General features: G+C 42.2%; 2 protein-coding genes across 4 annotated transcripts in view; one reads left to right on the plus strand and one right to left on the minus strand.

Moving 5' to 3' along the window:
- LOC114047046 (astrotactin-2) overlaps nt 1–20713 on the minus strand; it is a 1078351-nt gene that overhangs the window by 353146 nt on the left and 704492 nt on the right. The window lies entirely within an intron of this gene.
- Nucleotides 628–11212, plus strand: LOC114047047 (E3 ubiquitin-protein ligase TRIM32). Of its 2 annotated transcripts, none has more exons than XM_027867722.1 (2): nt 628–698; nt 7531–11212. In XM_027867722.1, the coding sequence occupies exon 2, from the start codon at nt 7614–7616 to the stop codon at nt 9555–9557; it is 1944 nt and encodes a 647-aa protein (XP_027723523.1). In that variant the 5' UTR covers nt 628–698; nt 7531–7613; the 3' UTR covers nt 9558–11212. The 2 variants fall into 2 exon arrangements, with proteins under 2 accessions (XP_027723523.1, XP_027723524.1); XM_027867723.1 differs by having other exon boundaries at nt 628–690.

Genomic DNA, 20713 nt, shown 5'->3' on the forward strand with positions numbered 1-20713 from the left:
TCAAAATATATGCAATGTTTCACACTGGCAGACTTCCCTCCTCTGTAAAGGAATCAGGTGAAGGGCTGGGGTATGTTCTCATATCTCTTTTTTTAGGGCCTGTGGTATATATTTTTACATGCAATTATAAATATATATAATCCTTCAGTAGAATGTCAGATCATTCCAAGAAATTGTTTCATTCTTTGTGTACTCGTACCCCTAGCGCCGAGCACAGTGCCTGGTAAACAGTAGCATTTAATAAATACTTGATTGATTTGGGCCTCAATTTCCTCATCTGTAGAGGCCCTTGGGGTTGGATTTGATTGCTAAGGTCCCTTCTGGCTCTAAGTGCTATGACTCCATGAAAACCTCTTGCTCTCCACTCTCACTCCTACCACATCCCTGACACAAGGAGTAACAGACATGTTCTGACTCCCCTTTTAACCAAAGTAGCTCATTGCTAGTCTGTCTCCGCAGTCAGGGTCCACAGCCCCCGATGTTTTCCTTCTTCCTAGCCCCCTCCTAGGCCAAGCTCTCTGAGCAGAGAAAAAACTACAACTCCCATACCACCTGGGTGGAAGGAGGTCGGGGCAATATTTGATTGACAGGAGGTGTGCCGAACCCTCGCTGGCCGCCAGGGGGGCGCCTGGTCGCGCGTGCGCAGCAAAGCCGTTGGTAAAGGCTGCGTCGGGAGTCGCAGGCGGCCAGGTAGAGAGGTAGGGAAAGGAGGGGCGGGGGGACTGGGGGTCGCGGGAGTGGGGAGCGGAGGGTGTGTGCCCCATTCTGGGCAGCGAGCGGGCCTCCACATTCCGTTCCCTGCCCACTCCTCTTGCCTCGTCCCGGGAATGGAACGGTGCGGACCTAGGAAACCCGAGGGGGAGGGGAAAGGACCGGCGCGGGGTGGGGGCAGGGAGGAGAATCGGGGGAGGGGGCCAGAAGAGACCCTCCCCCTCCCCCCAGCTCAAGGGCTGGGGCAAGAAGGAAAACCTCCCATGGGGGGACGGCTGGGAATGAAGTTAATGGTGGGCACCCTGGGATGGGGATGGGGGGAGGAGGCAGAGACCCCGATACTGGGGCCAGGGGGAAGGGGTCTGTTTAGAAGAATGACCCCCCCAGGACCCAGGGTGAAAAGGGGTCATCCAGAGGTCATAGGGAAAGTTCAGGGGAAATGTGGGAGTGGCACAAATAAGGGAGGGGTACGACCTGGGGGCTTTGATAGGTCTAGATTGTGGAAATAGGTCAGTTTGGGTGTGGCACCCAGTGGATTGGGGTGCAAGGTTTAGAGGAGCCAAAATGCTCAAGGTTCACATCCCTGACCCAGAGAAGAGTCAGGATGGGAAAGGGAGGGACCACAGACAGCAGAAGGCTCTGGAGAGAGGGGTGGGTAATGCTTTAGAGACGTGGCACATTGGTAACAAAAGTGCCCATTCTCAGCAGCAAGCTAGTCGTGCCCTTTCATTGGGGCAAGCATAATTGAACTCTCTTCAGCTTAATCTCTCAAATGCATCCACTAAAGAAAGATTTTTGAGGATATGCTTTTCCTGGTGGAAAGATCCCAGAAGGGTAGTAGGCTAAAAAGGTTCTAGTCTATTAACTCATTGTGTGACCTTGGAAAAGCTCACATTTGTGAAATTTAGGGGGAAGCAGGGTAGTCAAGGTTTGTAAAGAGGTTTTGTCCGATTTACTTTTCTCTCTTGACAAATTGTGTCAGCCCCAGGGTGTTCCTGCTATTTTGCACAGTTCTTCTACTAGACTTTGGATTCATTGCCCTAATCCTGAGATTTTTATGAGCCTCCGTTTCCTTTTCTCTAAAATGAAGGGGATTGCACTAAGTGCTTTTTAAAGCCCTTTCTAGTTCTGACATTCTATATTCTAACATTTCATGTTCTAATGCCTCTTGTAGCTTTAACTTTCCATGTTCTATGAACCTGGATGGTAATAAAGGTATAGTATGGGTATGTCCCTCGGACACCTTGGTCACTTTCACTGAAGAGTCCAGCAAGTTGAGGTGATCACGCAGCATCCTCCTGCAGTACACAGAACTCACCAGAAGCCAAAGACAGATGGCCTAGAAAGTGATAAAGCAGACATGCTGTCACTTTCCTAGTTGGCAAGGGGAAATGGCTGCTCACTGACTGCATTCCCTAAGTCTGGGAGAAAATACAAAGGTTTTCAAAATCCTAGACTTGGAAGGGACCTCAGAGGCCATCTAGTTTAAACCATACTTGAACAAGAATCCCTTCCTCAAGAGACCTAGCAAATGGTCAGATGACCTTTGTATTCATGAGGTATGAAGCTTTGTAGGACACTAGTTAAGCTAGGTCAATGAGGGTTGAAAGAACTCCCCATCATCCTAAGGCCAGTGTCCTGACAGCAAAATTGCCTGAAGCAGCTAGATGGTGCAGTGGGTAGAACACTGGGACTAGAGTCAGGAAGACTAGAGTTCAAATCCATTCTCAGACACTTAGTGACTATGTGACCCTAGGCAAGTCACTTAACTCTGTTTGTTTCAGTTTCCTCAACTGTAAAATGAGGATAATAGCAACTGCCTCCTAGGGTTGTGAGGATCAAATGAGATAATATGTGTGAAGTGATTATCATGGTGCCTAGCAAATAGTAAGAGCTCAATAAATGATTGTTCCCTTCCACTAAAATTCAAGGTGGTGTAATGCAGAAGAAGGAAGTAACATGCCATTTTCATTCTTCCAGGCTATTTTAGAGAATAGATGGTGGCATTACTCAGCAAATATCAGGGCCAGCTACATCAGTGATGAGGAAACAACTAACTGTTCTCTTTGAAACCCTGCTTGGCAATAATGATAATACTAATAGCAATAGTATTAATAATAGCCAACATTTATAAAGGCTTACTATGTGCCAGACACTGTACTAAGTTCTTTACAATTAATCTCATTTGATCCTTGCAACAATCCTGGGAGTTAGGTGCTATTATTATCCTCATTTTACAGATGAAGAAACTGAGGCAGATGTCTTAAGTGACTTGCCCAGGGTCACATGTCCACTAAGTGTCTGAGGCCACATTTAAGCTCAGGTCTTCCTGACTCTAGGTCCAGTGTTCTATCCAGTATACCACCTAGCTGCTTAGGCAAGGCCCTGCAACCACACTTGATTGATTTTTTTTTTTTAAATTCAGGAATCCTGTAATTCCTTGCCTTGCCATAACAGGGAGGTGACCCTGGGCTCTTAAAGGCTATGCCAGGTGAACATAAACCCTCACAGGTGAAACTAGCCTGAGAAGACCTTAAGTACAGACCCTGGAAAAGATTTTGTGTTTCTCATCCAAGGGCCACTCTAGCTAAGTAAAGAGGAACTCATATCCACAAGGTTGGCTATCTGGTGATTGATATTTTCAGCCACGAGTCATATAGTCTAATAATACTAAGTAGCCACAATAAAGTAGGGATGGGCTGTAGAATACATCATTACATACTAAGACTAAGCATGGTTGGGAGAATAGAGGTTGGGGGAGATCAGGTTGTCATGAATCAGAATTGAAAGCAAGAACTATTTAGGGCCCTAGTCCTATTTACCAAATACATATTTCCATTACATATTCCAAGCCTTCTTCCTGCTCCTCAAAGGACAGTTAGGACATGATCACTTTCTTCCAGTATTTGAGGGACTGTTATGTGGGGAGGAAGTATATTAATTTTTTAATTAATTGTTATTGTAGAGCCCCCACTTCTTCATAATATGATCAGTTATCCTCAAGTGCCTTACAGAATTCTCCCTGTGACTCTGCCCTTGGAGGGGTGCATATGTTGGTAAGAGGGCTGTCTCAAGGAAGGGGGAAGACTTTAGGAGTGCTGCATTTTTATTTAGAAGACCTGGGTTCAGATTCTGGCTCTGTAATTTACTTTGTGACTTTGGGCAAGTCATAATCTCTTGGGGCTTGGTTTCCTGATCAGTTTGCACGGAGAGAAACTACATCTCTAAGGCCTCCTCCAGATTTGAGTCCTATGACCTTATGTCATTTTGAGGGAAAGGGATCAGGAAGGGTAGCTATGTTTTATTTGCCAAATTTCTAGGGATCTCCATAGGCCTTTATCATTCTCTTTAAACTTCCTTCCTGACATTGTAATTTTCATGTCCAAGACCTTCCCTAAGCCCAACTGAGTCAAATCTAGGTAGGCTATGAGCAGAAATAATATAGGATCATAGAATATAGAGCTAGAAGGGATCTTAGAGATTATCTTAAACACTGGCCCCCCCCCCCCCCGTTTTACAAATGAAGAAACTGAGGTCCACCGATGGGGAATTATGTGTCTAAAATTACACAGTGGAAATGGGATTTGAACCCAGGTGATTTGACTCCATTACCCTACTGCTGATTTAACAGAGTAAGTTTTAGGTGAGTCTGGGAATACCTGGGAGTGGGAGGATGGTTTTTCCCTCTCCCTGCTATGCTGTCTCAGGCATCACTGAGTAATATTGGCTGCTAGGATGTTATTAGTGTTTCTGATATCCAAATGTTTGTGGAAGATACAAGAGACTCTGTCTCAAGATTCAGACAAAGATAGAAGACAGGCAAGGAATTTCTACCAAACCTATTATTAACTCATTAACTGATGACACTTGATTCATCATTGACAGGTTTGTTTCCTTTATGCACAAGTACACACACTCTTTATTTTCTTACTGTGTGTTCCAGGCTCTGTGGTTTTTCATAAGAAGAGGTAGTATTGAGTGATGGGGGGCACCTTTCTTGCTATATTGATTCATTTGTAAATCCTCTCCCCCACTTCCCTCCCCAGTGCCTATGCTTGCTGAAGCCCTTGCCTGATGAGTTTAATCTCCATTGCCAGCAGGTGTTCCTGAACAGTCCTAAGTGGCTCTCTGAGCTCTAGCACACACAATTGGGCAAATGTCAGTTTGAGGTATCTGTGCCTCATTGGAGATAGTCCCTCCAAGTGCTCTGGAATACACATGAACACTTCCCAGGGGAGACTATGTGCAGTATGAACCCAACTGTTTACCTAATTGACACTCTGTTATGCAGGACAAGAAAATGTATCTTAGAAAACTTGCATAAAAGTAGGGGAGGGAAGAACCTACAAAATACCACCCAAACTGGTCTGGCCAGAATAAATATGTATATTGAGAAAGGAATAATTGTAATGCACATTATATTTCTGAGATTAGAGCTAGAAAACTATACTTTGACCATAAGCTTAAGTTGACCTTACAAAATGCCTGCTGGTGCATCTACTGATGACATTGTGGGAAGGTAGGATGATTTCAAATGAAAGCTAAATTTGTGTGAGGATCTAATGTCCTAGATAAGGCCTCTCCATTTAATGATAGCCTGTTGGTCACCTTTTGGTTTGGGAGTTCCGCCATATTAGATGATCTAAGAGATGTTTTTAGGATGTAGACAAGTTGTGAGAAATTTAGCCACTCTTGTCTTGCCTAATATCCTTGAAAGATCTGTGCTTCCAAGGTGGGCATGACTTAAGGCTATCAAAGCATACTGGGATGCTTATTTCCTGTTCCAGTCCAGGTCTCCATAGAACCAGTACAGAGAAATCACTTCCTTCCTATGGGTGCATACAAGTAAAAACTCCGAGCTGAATCTCATCTCAGAAACCCAAGAACTTCTCATTGACTAGACATAAACTATGGTGTTAGTGGAAAGAGTGTTAGATTTGGAGTACAGACACCTACAGTCTAGTTCCAACACTGCCACATATTAACTGTGATGTTTGGGAAGACTTCACATATCTGGACCTCAGTTTTCTCATCTGTAAAATGGAAATGATAATAGACTACTTACTTTGCAAAATTCTATTGGGGAAAGCACTTTGGAAACCTTAAAGTACTATAAACATTTAAGATTCAATTCAAATACTCCCCATGCACTCTGGATCCTATATAATTAAATTAGCTTTGTTTTAGAAGTTAGTGAATGAGGATCCAAGTTGACTAGTGCCTGGAGAGGGGGCAGAGTACCTAACCCTTGGTGAACAAAGCAAAGATGCCTCTTTCTTTAGCTTCTTTCATTTTAATGATCCCAGAGCATCTAGGCCTTTTTTTTTTCTTCAATGTTTTATACAGGATTACCTAAGAATGCATCTGTTTGTTAGAATCTGAATCATGGTAGTTTTACAAAATGTGCTTTTTCTTGGGCTATACGAGTTTAGTATTTGGGGAGCAATGGGAAAAGGAACAAATATGAAGTACCAGTTACTGTGTGCCAGGCACTGTGTTAAGTGATTAATGAATATCTCATTTGATCCTCACAACAACCTCAAGAGGTAGATGCAGTTATCATCTAAGTGTCTAAGAGGTCAAATTTGAACTCAGGACTTCCTGACTCCAGGCTCAGTGCTGTATCCACTACACCACCTTGCTGTATATAAAAATAGGAGAAAAAGGGGAACTGATTCTATTTTTTTTTTAAAACAAGGCAAATGTCTACTAGTAAGATCACTGATGACAGTATCCTTGCCTGATACCTCAAACATGGAAACTCATGTTCTTCTGGCAAGCATATCTGTGTCCCAAGGAGGGGGGGAGAGAAGAAGAAAAGAAAGAGGAAGAGAGAGAGAACAAGAGAGACAGAAGGGAGAAGAAGAATTTAAGGAAGGAGAGATTGATATAATTTCCCCCATATTTATATGTAGTCACATAAACTTATGCACACATGCATGTATGTGCACAATTACAGCTATAAAATTTTCCAGCATTCACAAATTTGTGGAACTATATCATTAGCTCCTGCATAGGGTCAACTTCAGAAATAAAAGATTGTTCATTGTGGCTTAATATACACAATATCTGGCCACCCAGTGGTGCCTTCATTGTGGTGCTCCAGAGCCTATGCAAGAAAATTGAAGCTTGAAAGTGAGGGATTTCCTGCAGGGAACTCTGAGATACCAGTTGTAATTGTAAGCATTGACAAAGTATATACGGTGCTTTCTGTCTACTTTCTGAGTTATCTGCGATGACCTAAGGCCTCTTTCCATCTATTGCTCATCTGGTTCTAGATATCAGTAGTAGAGACCGAATCTTCAGGGAGTCTAGGCCAGATACTTAAAAGTTGGGTACTTCTATTATATGCAGCTCCACCTTTTTCTCCCTCACTGTTCCAAAGCAGAATATGATATATCTGCTGCTTCTTCCCTTCCTTAGCACCTTAGTGCAGCAAGAGAGAGTTGATTATATTTTCACAGTGTTTCCTACATTGCTGGATTGCCCAGAGTATTCACACAATTAACACACTTCTCCCCTCCTTCTCCAGGTCGTCTGCACATCATAGGAATACATAAGTTGCATTTGGGCTTTGGAAGGCCTGCATTTACCTCTAGTGTCTTCCTTCTTCTGCTACTGCTATTCATTCTTTTTTCAGGACTGAATTTTAAACCACATAAAATACTAGAAGGAGGAAACTGAGAATTATGGGCTCTGGGAGTCTATCTTCAGCAAAGTGGGGAATAACCAATTAGGTCTCATCATCAATCGACTGTATGTTTGTGTGGTTTAAGGGCTAGGGAAATGAATTACTCTTCCCCCTCTTCTCGTTGACAGGAACCAAAACTCTATGGAATGAAGTCAAGCAGTGAGTTACTCTGCTTCAGGCTATACTAGTTGAAAGCTGCCCTGGGTTGGCCATGGCTACAGCTTCCCAACTGAATCTGGATGCTCTTCGGGAAGTGCTAGAATGCCCCATCTGCCTTGAATCCTTCACTGAAGAGGTTTTACGCCCCAAGCTCCTTCACTGTGGCCATACCGTCTGCCGGCACTGTCTGGAGAAATTATTGGCAAGTAGTATCAATGGTGTTCGCTGCCCCTTCTGTAGCAAGGTCACACGCATCACCAACTTATCCTTGCTGGCAGACAACCTGACCATCCTGAAGATCATTGACACAGCTGGGCTGAACGAGGCCATGTCACTGTTGATGTGTCGGACCTGTGGGCGGCGACTACCCAGACAGTTCTGCAAGAGCTGTGGCATGTTGCTCTGTGAGCCTTGTAAGACGGCAGAGCACCCACTGCCCAAACACAGTGTGCTTCCCATCAAGGAGGCGGCTGAGGAGCGGCGGCGACACTTTGGTGAGAAGCTTGCTCAGCTGCGGGAGATGGTCAAAGAATTGCAAGTGCGGAAGCAGACCCTGGAAAGGGTCTCCAAAGACTTGCAAGGCCGCTACAAGGCCGTTCTGCAAGAATATGGGCGGGAAGAGCGGCGGATCCATCAGGAGCTAGCACGCTCACGCAAGTTCTTCACGGGATCCCTGGCAGAGGTGGAAAAGGCCAATAGCCAAGTGATGGAGGAACAGGGATACTTGCTAAATATTGCAGAAGTACAGGCTGTGTCTCGTTGTGACTACTTCCTGGCCAAGCTCAAACAGGCAGATGTGGCTATTTTGGAAGAGGTGGCTGATGAGGAGGAACCAGAGCTGATAGCCAACCTGCCCCAGGAACTGACCTTACAGGATGTAGAGCTCCTCAAGATGGGTCATGTTGGCCCACTCCAGATTGGCCAGGCAGTTAAGAAGCCCCGGACAGTCAACGTAGATGAGCCCTGGGTTGAGGAAGTTGACACCACCTCCATGACAATCCGGGAGATGGATGGGAGCTCAGATGATATGACCCCTAGTCCTCGGTCTTCACCTTCCCGCCAACGAAAATCTGAGGCGGCTGCCAGCATACAGCAATGCCACTTCATCAAGAAGATGGGTGCTAGGGGTAGCACACCAGGCATGTTCAACCTCCCCGTCAGCCTCCATGTCACCAGTCAGGGTGAAGTGCTGGTAGCTGATCGGGGCAATTTCCGTATCCAGGTCTTCTCCCGCAAGGGCTTCCTGAAGGAGATTCGGCGCAGTCCTAGTGGCATCGACAGCTTTGTGCTCAGTTTCCTTGGGGCTGATCTGCCTAATCTGACCCCACTGTCAGTGGCCATGAACTGCCAAGGACTGATTGGTGTGACTGACAGCTATGACAACTCTGTCAAAGTGTATACTTTAGAAGGCCACTGTATTGCTTGCCACCGGAGTCAGCTGAGCAAGCCCTGGGGCATTACTGCACTGCCCTCAGGACAGTTTGTGGTCACCGATGTGGAGGGAGGCAAACTGTGGTGTTTTACAGTTGACCGATCAGCTGGAGTGGTCAAGTTCAATTGTCTCTGTGGCGCTGTTCGGCCCAAATTTGTTACCTGTGATGCTGAAGGCACTATTTATTTCACCCAGGGGCTGGGCCTCAACCTGGAGAACCGACAGATTGAGCACCACCTTGAGGGTGGTTTCTCCATTGGTTCTGTGGGCCCTGATGGGCAGCTAGGCCGTCAGATCAGCCACTTCTTCTCAGAGAATGAAGATTTCCGCTGTATTGCTGGTATGTGTGTGGATGCTCGTGGGGACCTCATTGTTGCCGATAGCAGCCGAAAGGAGATCCTTCACTTCCCCAAGGGTGGTGGCTATAATGTTCTTATCCGGGAGGGACTCATTTGTCCTGTAGATATCGCTCTTACTCCTAAAGGGCAGCTGCTGGTACTAGATTGTTGGGATCACTGCATCAAGATCTACAGTTACCACTTAAGAAGATATTCTACGCCTTAAAGGGAGCTGGCATTCTCAATCATAGCAGTCCTTTCTCCTAATAAATCTGTGGGTGTCCTTAATGCCATAGATTAGTTTTGTTTCCTGATCCTAGCTGGGTAAGTGTAGAATACAAGTGTCAGTGTTTAGAAGTCCTGTACTTTAGTTTGCCTCTAAGAATAGAGCTTTAAAGGATCAGCTGGCATTGAGGACGTGGGACAGTTAGCTATACTCTGATTAGCCACCAGGCCCCTCCAAGACTTCACCAGTTTTAATCATCGTAGTGACTAAGGAATGTCTTACCAGCAAATCCTCATTGATTTCCTGTTTCTCTTTTGGATCCTTGGCTTGTTGGCTCGTTTCCAGGTAGCATTCTGCCTGCCAACAAAGGGTTTTCTGCACTGCTGACTGATCTGCATGCTCTACTGGGACCTGCTCTCCCAGCTCCTTATGGCTCTTCAGTAGCATTTCAAATATATCCCAGTAGTATTGCCTCCAAGTTCACTCACCTTTACCAATGTGAAACAAGTCCAGTGCTCCCCAAGAAGATACCTTGGAGGGCTGTTTTTTGCAGACCAGGATGTTTGAAACATCTTAAACCACCATGTTTAGGAGTGATTGAGTAATGGAATGACTTTGTGGACCATTAGAGAACTCTAAATTGAAAGCTGATTGTCTATTAAAGGGATTTGTGTTTTGAAACTTTGCCAAAGTAAAAAAAAAAATGGAATCAATAATAACGTTAACAATAATATATTTATTCATACTCCTCAAGATGCTGTTGTTTGGCCCACCATTATTCATGATCAACTTCTGTGAGTCTACTCACTTGTCTAAGAGTTTATAAAACAAGGCCAAGGGGTGGGAGTGGATTGAGAATCATTTTCATTATTGGAAAACTCTTTGGCGGGTGCTTAGCCTGCATTTTCCCAATGGAGTGTAAAATATTCAGTTTGAGGATTTATTTCTGTTCCTTTGTTAAGCATTAAATAATTGATGGCAGTTTCCCCATTACTAATGTTTGTTTCTTTTAATTAAATATTGGGAAGTGGTTTTTATATCCCATCCCTCACTTTGCTGAAGTTCTCTTTCTTAGCAGGCAGTGCCATCAAAAGGATCTATCCTGTACCATCACATAAAGGGAACGCAAATCCCACTCCCAGTGCATAGAAACAATTATCAGGCACCTAAGGTTTAAAGTCATGGACTCACAGTTTTAAATTGAGTCTTTACCATCTGTTCTTGCCTTCTAATTACAATTCCAAAAGTGAAAGCAAGATTTCTTCTTTGAAGAAGATAGTCTTGTGGGTGAAGGCATTGAAGAATTAGTGCCTGGATATTTGTGTTGACTTAAGTTTAGCTCTTCCTGAATTTCAGGCACAGAAGTGTGATGGAAAGCTGACAGGGCTGCCTGGAGATGGGAGCACCACAGACCTATAGTTACTGAAAAAACAGTTTTTCTGGGTTGCATTACTCAAAAACTAATTTTTCTTTTTTGGCCTGCGTTGGGATTAGCTCCCAAAGGACAGAAAATGACATAATTAAAGGTAGCCCAGAACTAATTTGTCTTGGGCTTTGCACCTGAAGAAAGCATAGGCTGGATTGTGAAATTATGTCTGATTTTATAAGATTGTGTTAATGGAGGGAAAACTGATTCAATTAAAAGTATATCACAAGCAGCTCCTCTTTTTATTAAAAGCACTTTATCAGCCATAGCGGCTAGTGGCAGAAGATCTGTTTCCCTTTGCTGAAAAACAGTAACTAAGGGAGCAGCTTGGAATACACACTTTGCTGCTGAAAAGTGAATACAATGTTGTATTTTTGGCAAGTTTGACAGAAACATTCCCAGCACTTTTCTATCTGCTGTTAGCCCATCTATCATTGGGGTACTTTGGTATCTCTACACATTGTCCCTGAGTTGTACTTAGTGTTTTGTTTCTTAGATAACCACAGCATGCGGTTACAGACCAGAGAAATGTGGGACTGGATGCAGGATGCTGATAAGCCAATTGTGTCTCAGATTCTTTCTCCTTTAGTGCTAACTGATGGGCAACATTGGTGTTTTCCTTCCTTTCTATTCCTTTCCTGTAGAGCCTTTGAAATTCCAACTCTTAGCCACTTATGTCACAGGAAAAATGTGGGAGAAAGCAAATCTTAGACCTGACAGAAAGGACTGTCAGTTCCTAGAAGGGAATAGGTGGTAGCAAGGGATAGAATAGTGATCAGGATACAAAAACTTGGTCTTAGTGGTCAGGTCATCAGAGGGTTGGGTTCATTTCAAATAAAAAAACTTGGAGAGCATCAGATGCACCCCTATACAAGTGGAAGTCCCAAAGCATAATAGAATTCAAATAAATGTTTCAGGCATCTGTTCATTATACCCTTTCCTCCATCTACAGGGATAATCCAGAGCTGACTATTTAAGAATCCAGAGCCTTCCTATGAAGACAGTTGTATTTGTCCCATTTCACAACTAAATAAACCAGAGGCTTAGGGAACCAAGCCACTGGTAGAGCTGAGCTGCAATCTCCAAACTTGTAGAAGGATCCATGAATTTTAATGCCATTAACTTTCCCTGCTGACTGTCACTACTAACCTTTCTGTTTCCCTATAAATTCCTTTGAAAGCTGCTATTCACTTCTTATCTGTAGAGTGCTTTGAGATCACTGAATGAGCCCCTGGCTGGAAGTGCAAATTGGTATCCTTGTCAAGTTCTGGGGGAAGCCCAGAGACACCCAGACTTTAGACTCTGCTCTTCAGTTCTTCTCTCTACCTAGCTGGGTAACACTTCGCTTTTAAGTGGCCATTAATTAGTACCAGATTAAAAGTGCAACTGCTTAAACATTACTTGCTGTACCCATAGGAAAACTATAAGGCATAAAACAAGCTCATTGCACTGTGTGGTTAATGGAGTGCCTCCCCACTGACTATCTTCAAGCATTTACTGGTGTGAATTGAACTGCCTCAACTCTTTTACTAGCCTCTACTGAGCAGTCCCCCTCTTCCCTTTCTGTAAACTTAACCCCATCCCAAGAGCTGTATGTGGGCTTCGGTCAGAAATCCAAGTAGGGGGGATACATGGTAAGACAAATTTATCCAAGGACATGACTTCTTGCTATGAATTCCCAACAAGACTACTAATATGGTCATCCTTTTTGTATATGTAATCTCTAAAGCAGAGATTTTTAACCTGGGGTCTACTGTCTATGGAAAGATTTCAGAGGATCTATGAACTTGAATGGGAAAAAAAAATTTCTGAATAGTTGGTTTCCTTTGTAATCCTATGAATTTTATTTTATACATTTTAAAACATTCTGTGAAGGGGACCATGACATACACGAAAAGGTTAAGAACCTCAAGGCCTCCAGATCTATGCTTATATGAAGAAAGAGTGGAGACTTAACTAAGTCTTAGTAAGAAAGACTTACCAAGGATTGTACTTAGAAAGTAGAAGAACTTGAGAGCTGGAAAGGATTTAAGAGCTCAGCTAGGCCAGTAGTAGAACTGACAGATAAGGGAACAGCCATAGAGAGGAAGTAACTTGCCTGCCTAAGGTTGCACAGCTAATAAGCAATGGAGAAAAGTAGAACCCAGGTCTCTGAAAGGTGAATCCTTGGCCAGTTTAGAAAGACCATGAATGACTTCCATAAAGGAGCATCAATAGCCCTAAGCTGTCATTCTCATCATTCCCAGTACCACTTATGATGGTTGGGTAGCTATTCCATTATAGAAGTGAGGAGAATGAGATTGAAAGATTATTCCAGCTATGGATCTATAAGCCTGTGAAATTTACCTGGGCTTCAGTCTTGCTTTTCATGATTACTAGCCCTGTGACTTTGAAATCACTTGCCTCTGATTACTTCAAGCAACTTCAGACTTAGCTACTAATTAACAAGACAGGAAACAATCTATTGATAGAGGAAGCTTCCATGATGGGGAAATCAGTTTCTTCTATAGCACTTATATTTTGTTCACTATGTTGTTTGATCCTCACAACATTCCTACAAGCATTATTATCTCCATGTAATAGATTAAAGAACTGGTTGAGAGGCTCCAAAAAATGATTTCCTTTAGTCACAACTAATGTCAAAGGCTTGACAAGAAACTCGATCTTCTAACTTCAAGTACCTAAAGGTGAGATCAGGGAAGTGATTGCATAGGATGGTAAGATTTCCATAAAACCAAACAGCTTTTCATCAAGTCCTTTCATAAATTGACTGGTTTATGAAAGGACTTGAGGCTGGGTTAATGCTATTTCAGTTCAACACACTTTGATTAAGCATTTCCTCTGTGTAAAGTGCTGTTCTAAGTTCTAATGGACAGAAGGCTAAAATATTGTCCCCACTCAAAGAGTTTATGATCTAGGAAGGGAGATAAATAACTATAAAGCCAAGTAGTAGGGGATTATTATATTAAAAAAATTCAAACATAATGCAATGACACTTCATGGAAAGGAGACCTCACATTTATATGGGGAGTTGGGGGGAGGCAGTATCTACAACCTTATGCAGGAAGGAAGTTAGAAAGATGAATACAATTTTCAACAGGCAGGAGAGAAGTGAATAAAAGCACAATCCCCAAAGACAAGTAACTGATGTAAAAGACAGCCTCAAGAAATGCTCAATTGCAAGGACATGTTGGGGGGAAAAAAATGCAACAGCAAACTCAGCTGAGCTCAAACTCCTAATTAAGAAGACTGTGAGGAGGAGGTAAAGGCTATAAGAGCAAAATTAGAATTTAGCTACAGCTATGTATCCTGTAGGGAAGCTTGAGCACATTAAACCTGTAGGCTAATTAATTGATTAAAATAATTGGGGTGTCATTTTGAATTTTTGAAGAGGGTACAAAAAGTCAAGGTAGGCAAGTTAAAAAAAAAAGCCTGGGTTTTCAAATGCGTTTTGTGTGTGGCTAGCTTAAAAGCTTTCAATATATATATATGTATACGTATATATGTTCATATACATGCCATTTGCTCAGAGACTAAAAATAGGTTCTTATTCCATTTTATGTTCATTACAGGCAATGCTCAGTAATTCCTGGTCAGAGTAAGCTAAAGCTTTTTGGAGATCAGCTTATTTTCATGGTGGATGGGTTGACCAAGAAAATATATGTTTGAAATAAATTGCTTTATAAGGTATCTCTGTTACCAACGTGCAGTGCTGTGGCATGACGGAAAGAGCAGTGTACTTTGTATCAGAACACTTGGGTTCAAATCCCAGTTCTGCCACTTAATAGTTTTACAATACCACTCATATTTATATAATGTTTTAAAGTTTATAAGGCACTTTCTTTACAAAAACTATAGCCAGCCGTCAAGTATTATTACCCCCATTGTATAGATGAGGAAGCAGGCTCGGATCAGGTGACTGACCAAGGGATGGATAACTTTTTTGTTGTGAGTCCTTCGTTCTTGAAGAGGACCAATGACATCACCAGGCTGATGTCTTGACTTGCCCAAGAATTGGATTTCAAGTGAGGCAGAGCTGCAAAGTCTTCAGCTTCACTCTCTCCTCCAGAGTCATCAAAGCCTTAGTGCCAAGACAAAATTCAAAAGGACTGACAGTGGCCTGGGATGGCTTGACCTTTCTAAATTAAGGTCTTCCCCAGGTGTCATTTTGTCTGAGGCAACATCTATTCAATGACTTAAGGCGAACTTGTTCAGCAAGGGTCAGAAGTAGGATTTAAACTCAGATAGGTGTCCCTTGGTTCCAAGTGCAGCCTCGTTCCATCTTCCATCGTGAGAGCTAAAAACTCCACACAGTGAGCACTAGTTGCCTCAGTATTCCTCCTACCCACCTCACGGTGTTGTGAAGAAAGTACTTAGTATGAGTGCAAGCTCTCATCATATTCATAGCCAATTGCAACTTTATTGTTGTAAAGTTACACATGACCTAGTTACAACTTGGGCTCTAATTTAAGTGACTCTCACACCGCACCTGATGGTATTTGCAAATGGAAGGGAATGATGACTTGTCACCCAGTCACTCTTGGGGGGGTGGTGAATCTCTGAGGATGATGTGACACCTCCTTCTCTAAAGAATCCTGAAACAACTTGACCAGACCTCTTTGGTATCTCACTGTTGTCCTTTCAACGGACATGTTTCTGGACTGTGGCCTTTCTAGCAAGGCAGAAATTTTGCCCAGGGTAATTTTCCACAATTTAGTTTTTTACACATCGTTTTGCGCCTGCCTTCAGCAGCTTGCTCTCTCAGACCTTATCAATTCAATCAACCCTTTACCTGAGCCCCTTTAGGTTCTGGGCTGTCCACACTCTAGGACTCGTTTCTGTATATGTAGAGCATATATCACATTGTACGCCATGTTGGGGGGGGTGCAGTGAGAGAAGTAGAAGATGAAGAAAATTTAAAACTCAAAATCTTATGGAAGTTAATGTTGAAAACTAAACATAAATAAATTAATAAAAAATAAGAAAAAAAAGTATATGAGAAGCTCTTAATACTAACTTTGCATTACATGCTTAATGCCATTTCAGGATTTCCTTTTGCTTGTAGGTTCTTTGTATTGGTTCTTATGGACCCAACCCTTATATTTGCTAGGAAGATCTGAGTTTAAATCCCTTCACAGACACTTAATAGATGTGAAACCATATGAACGTTAGCCACTCAGCTGCAGTTTCCTCATTACTCATATCCTCTAAGATGATGATAATAATATAGAACCTACATCATAATGATGTCAAGATTAAATGAGATAATATATGCAAGTTCTATGTATATATGTAAATATATGTGAAATAAAATATGTAAAGTATTGCAAGACTTGAAACATTATATAAGCATTATTATCATCATTATCATTCCTGCCAGCCTATCTGGGCCTCTGACACTGTCCGGTCTGATTCTTCTCTCACTCTTCTTTTAGGTTCTAATGTTCTCAAATTCCTACCTTCCCACCAGTATACAGAATGTGGCTTGTCTCACTCTGTGATAATGATCTATTGCCTGGTGAACAGCTCCCCTCCTTTTCCTGACTCCCTTTGTTCTCCAACTATATAGCACCCTTTAGACTTCCAAGGAATTAATTGTTGGTAGGTGCCTCACTGAAGACGTTGGATTCCCTGGGTATCAGATACTTCACTGAGCTTTCCTGGTGGAACTCTCCTTTTGGTCCAGGAATTCCTAGAATCATAGAAGAGACTTCAGAGATTATTTTAGTTCAGCCCCCTTATTTTACTTGTGAGGAAACTGAGGCCTACAGATCTTTAGTGGCTTTACCAAGTCCAAACAAATTAAATAGCATAGCCATAATTCAAACAGTCCTGCTGACTTCAAGTTTAGTGCCTCACCTCATCCTCTAATGCTAATCCAAACTTCAGTGTTTTCTAACTTCTGTATTCCAAGCTCCATCCATCATTCTGAATCAGTTTTGCTGCTTGATTTGTAGATTTGCTGCCCTGGATCCTTAATTAACTGTTCCTATCACTGCTGTTTTTACCTAGTACCAATTCCATACAAATGGTAGCAACAAATGGTAGAGAATGGGTTATTAGGTATTGATGCAACCTAGGTAACCTAGATGTTTCAGGGTGATCAAGAAAGTCAGGGCTTTGGTGCCAGGAGTCAGAGTTTAGAGATCAGCTAGGTTAACGTTAAACTAAGAGGAAATCTTGGGTTCTCTCAGGACACTCTGGCAAAGCATCTGAGCCCTAAAAGGTCTAATAATAACAGCTGACATTTATACAATGCTTTGAGGTTTCCAAAGTGTGTTGCATATGTTCACTCTTTCAATCATCACAACAACACTGTGAAGTAAATGCCATAGCAGAAAAACTGGGGCTCAGAGAAATTTGTTTCCTTATTCACAAAGCTAGTTAAATATAAGAGGTGGGATTCTCAAGCTCAGCTCTGTCAACTCTAAACTAAGTGCTCTTTCCATCATACTGCAATGCCTTGTGGAGGTATTCAATAGGCTCCCAACTTAGGACACTCCTATACAGTAAGGCCAATGTAGCTGTAGTTGTGTGTTTTCCAGGAACAGACACCCTCAGATAATATTAAGGAATTAACTGTACAATGCAAGTGCTTGGGAGAGGGGAAAAAATGGTTTGGCTAGATGAAGGAAGCAAGATTCTGGGCTCTGGAGTGGTGTCTGGTCACCAGTTTTTAGTTAGGGGTCCCTAGTGATATCACATAAGGCTTTATTCATTCCTGAGAGCTCAATTTTCCTTGCCTAGAGGCCACTCAGCCCTCCTTGCCAGTTCATTCCCCCCCCCCCCACCCCAGGCATCTTGTATAGTAAAAATGGCACAAAAATTGGAATCAGAAGGCCTGGGTTCAAATCTCACCTTGGACAAGTCACTTGGACAAGTCTTGGACAAGTCCCTTCATTTCATTGGGTCTCAGTGTCCTTAACTGCAAAATTGGGCAAATAATAATTGCAGTACCTATTTCATAGGGTTACAAAGAACTGTCTTTGAGGTTAAAGTATTATGCAAATCAGAGTAATTATTATTCCCTTCAGCTTTAATAATAGTAACTGACTCTATACAGCACATTACATTCCACAAAGTGCTTTAGGCCTATGATATAGGTACTACAAATATTCTTATCTCTGTGTTGTAGATTAAGAAACCAAGACTGTGAAGCCGAGTGACTTATCTGTGGTGACAGAAAAAGCAAATGAATTTGAACCCATCTGTTGTTATCACTTTATTTGTAATATCATGCTGTACCCATAAAGAGAAGCCTAAGCAAAATGTCTAATTATATGGAATTCTGCTCAGGTCATCCAGGTATTCCTCACCACAGGGTTCCTGTGGGGACTTGTCTGTGAATACTACTTATACCTGGACTGTATGTCTCCTTCACAGATGGATGACTTCTCACCCTTCTCCATGGGCAATAAACATAGCATGTAAATGGGGAGGAGATTAAGGGGTAGGGATTAGAAATCATAAGATATTGGATATAAAGCTGCATTTAGTCTAAGGCAGGTTCCCCACTCCTGGAAACGGTTATTAACCTTTACTGCATCCTGGATTCCTTTGTCAGTCCAGTGAGGTTTATGGACCCCTTCTTAGAATAGTGTTTTCAAATATATAAACTAAAATACATAGGATTACAAAAGAAACCCATTATATTGAAACACAGTCAAATATATATATATAAAAAATTCACAGACCTTGAGAACTCCAGATATCCCCCTCATTTTACAAATGAGGAAACTGAGACTCAGGGGATAAAGTGATCCTGTATAGTTATGATAGTTTGCATTCAAGTCCTCTTACTAAATTTCCAGTAATCTTCCATTGCACCTTCAGGAGAGTAAGATCTACCTACTCTTCTCTTCACTAGTCTCTAATCACAGTAGATGACAATTGTTGAGACATCTTATGAAGGGTGATCGGAGTCTCATTCTGGCACACTGAGAAAATGAAGACCATCTCAGATGAAATGGATCCATAGTCAAGTTGATTTCCAAGGTCTGCCTAAGAAACCACTGGCCTCTTCACCACCACTAACTTTACCACCTGACAACTAAAGTGTTCCCAGGTACCCTAGACTTAAATCCACCTGGCCCTTGGACAAACATTTTCATCACTTCTGACTGAAATGTACTTACAATGTTTGTCACCCTCTTCATTCTTTCCAATTTCATTTTTGGGAGAATAAAATAAGAAAAAAAGCACATTAGGAATTTTCAGCAGTCCAGTTTGAATCAAAGAACTGGAGATTGGGGGGCTATGACTACATTCCTGCTGAATGTCCAGCATAGGGTTGATTGTGGATGTTCCAGGGTTTAAGGAGTTAATTTATTCTCATATTCAAGTCTCAGTAGGTAGGTAATTTTAAGTTTTCCATCATGACTATTGTTACTATGCATAAAAAAATATTGCCAACCCATAGGAGAACTTTTGAGACTGAGAAGCTGGGACAGGCCAAGAAGAGCTAATCCATGCCACAGGAAATACTAATTGGATGATCTTGAGGAAAGGTCACTTCTCTGAACCTTAGTTTCCTCATATGTAAAGAGGATTTGTTGGACTATATGATTTCTAGGGTCCTTCTAGCTCAAAATTCTATGAGCCATGACCCTCCCAAGACAACCTGTTCCTATTTGATCAGCTCTAAATGTTAGGATGTGTTTCCTTATATTGAGCTGAAATCTGCCTACCTGTAATTTCTACCCATCAATACTTGTTCTCTTGCCAGGGATCAAGCAGTACAAGTTTAATACCTCTTCCTCATGGAGGATCTTAAGATTTTTAGATATAGCAATATTATACTTTCCTTACTCCAGCTGAAGTCTTTTCTTCTTTGAGCTAAACATCTCCATTTATTCCAATGAACCTTGTATGACATGGTTTGGAGTCCTCTGCCCTTTCTGATTATCTTCTCTATGCACTCTAGCTTGTCAATATTGCCCCCTAAAATGTACTATCTAAAATCAGGCCATGGATATAATCTGACCAGTTTTTCTATGTCCCAATTACCCCCTTTCATCCCCACAGTACCTATCACAAATAGACTACTCAATATAGATTTCACTATCTGAAATTGACATTGAGTTGAATTGAATTGATGAGGAGTGGAGATTCCATTTCCCTGTTAAGCTCCAGAGGTAAAATTCCCCACCTCCTTTATGCAAAGTGCCCCACTCCTATCAAATTACCTTCAAAGACATTACTGATTAACCCAGCTTTAGGTACCCAACCTTTCTGCTTCTCCTTTCTGAGTTTCTTTCTGACCACCTCCCCCACTGATCTAGCATAAAACTCTACTCAGCAAATTAGATAGCCCAGTCAGGAGGCACAACTGGCATCTGGGATTCTTTAACATAATTGGGAGAAAGAAAGTGGAGATTTTTAGGTTAAATTAGGCTTCATATGAACCTTAGCTTGGAAAGAACATTGTTATTTAGTTGTCTGGTTCAGAAGGTGAGGATGAGGAGTCGCACCAGTATTAGTAGGAATTCTCCTTTACCAAAATATACTGTAGAGCTTCATGACACAGAGGTGACACAGAGGTCTCAAAGATTCTGCCACGAGAACATAAACCATGCCAGGCCTTAGCAAACTGGAAAAGTCCCAGTGACAGACTCTGTATCTGTCATTCAAGGACCAACCAAGCTAAGTTTGGAGACTTTCATCTGTGGAAGGTTAGCCAATAAGTTATTAAGGGTTTCAGCCACTTTGCCTACCAGTGATTGTCTACCAA

The sequence above is a fragment of the Vombatus ursinus genome, unplaced genomic scaffold, assembly GCF_900497805.2.
Source record: "Vombatus ursinus unplaced genomic scaffold, bare-nosed wombat genome assembly UNPS02014786.1, whole genome shotgun sequence".
Taxonomy (NCBI): domain Eukaryota; kingdom Metazoa; phylum Chordata; class Mammalia; order Diprotodontia; family Vombatidae; genus Vombatus; species Vombatus ursinus.

Coding starts and splice junctions, on each gene's coding strand:
- LOC114047047 (XM_027867722.1), top strand. CDS start 7,614: ATGGCTACAGCTTCCCAACTGAATCTGGATGCTCTTCGGGAAGTGCTA.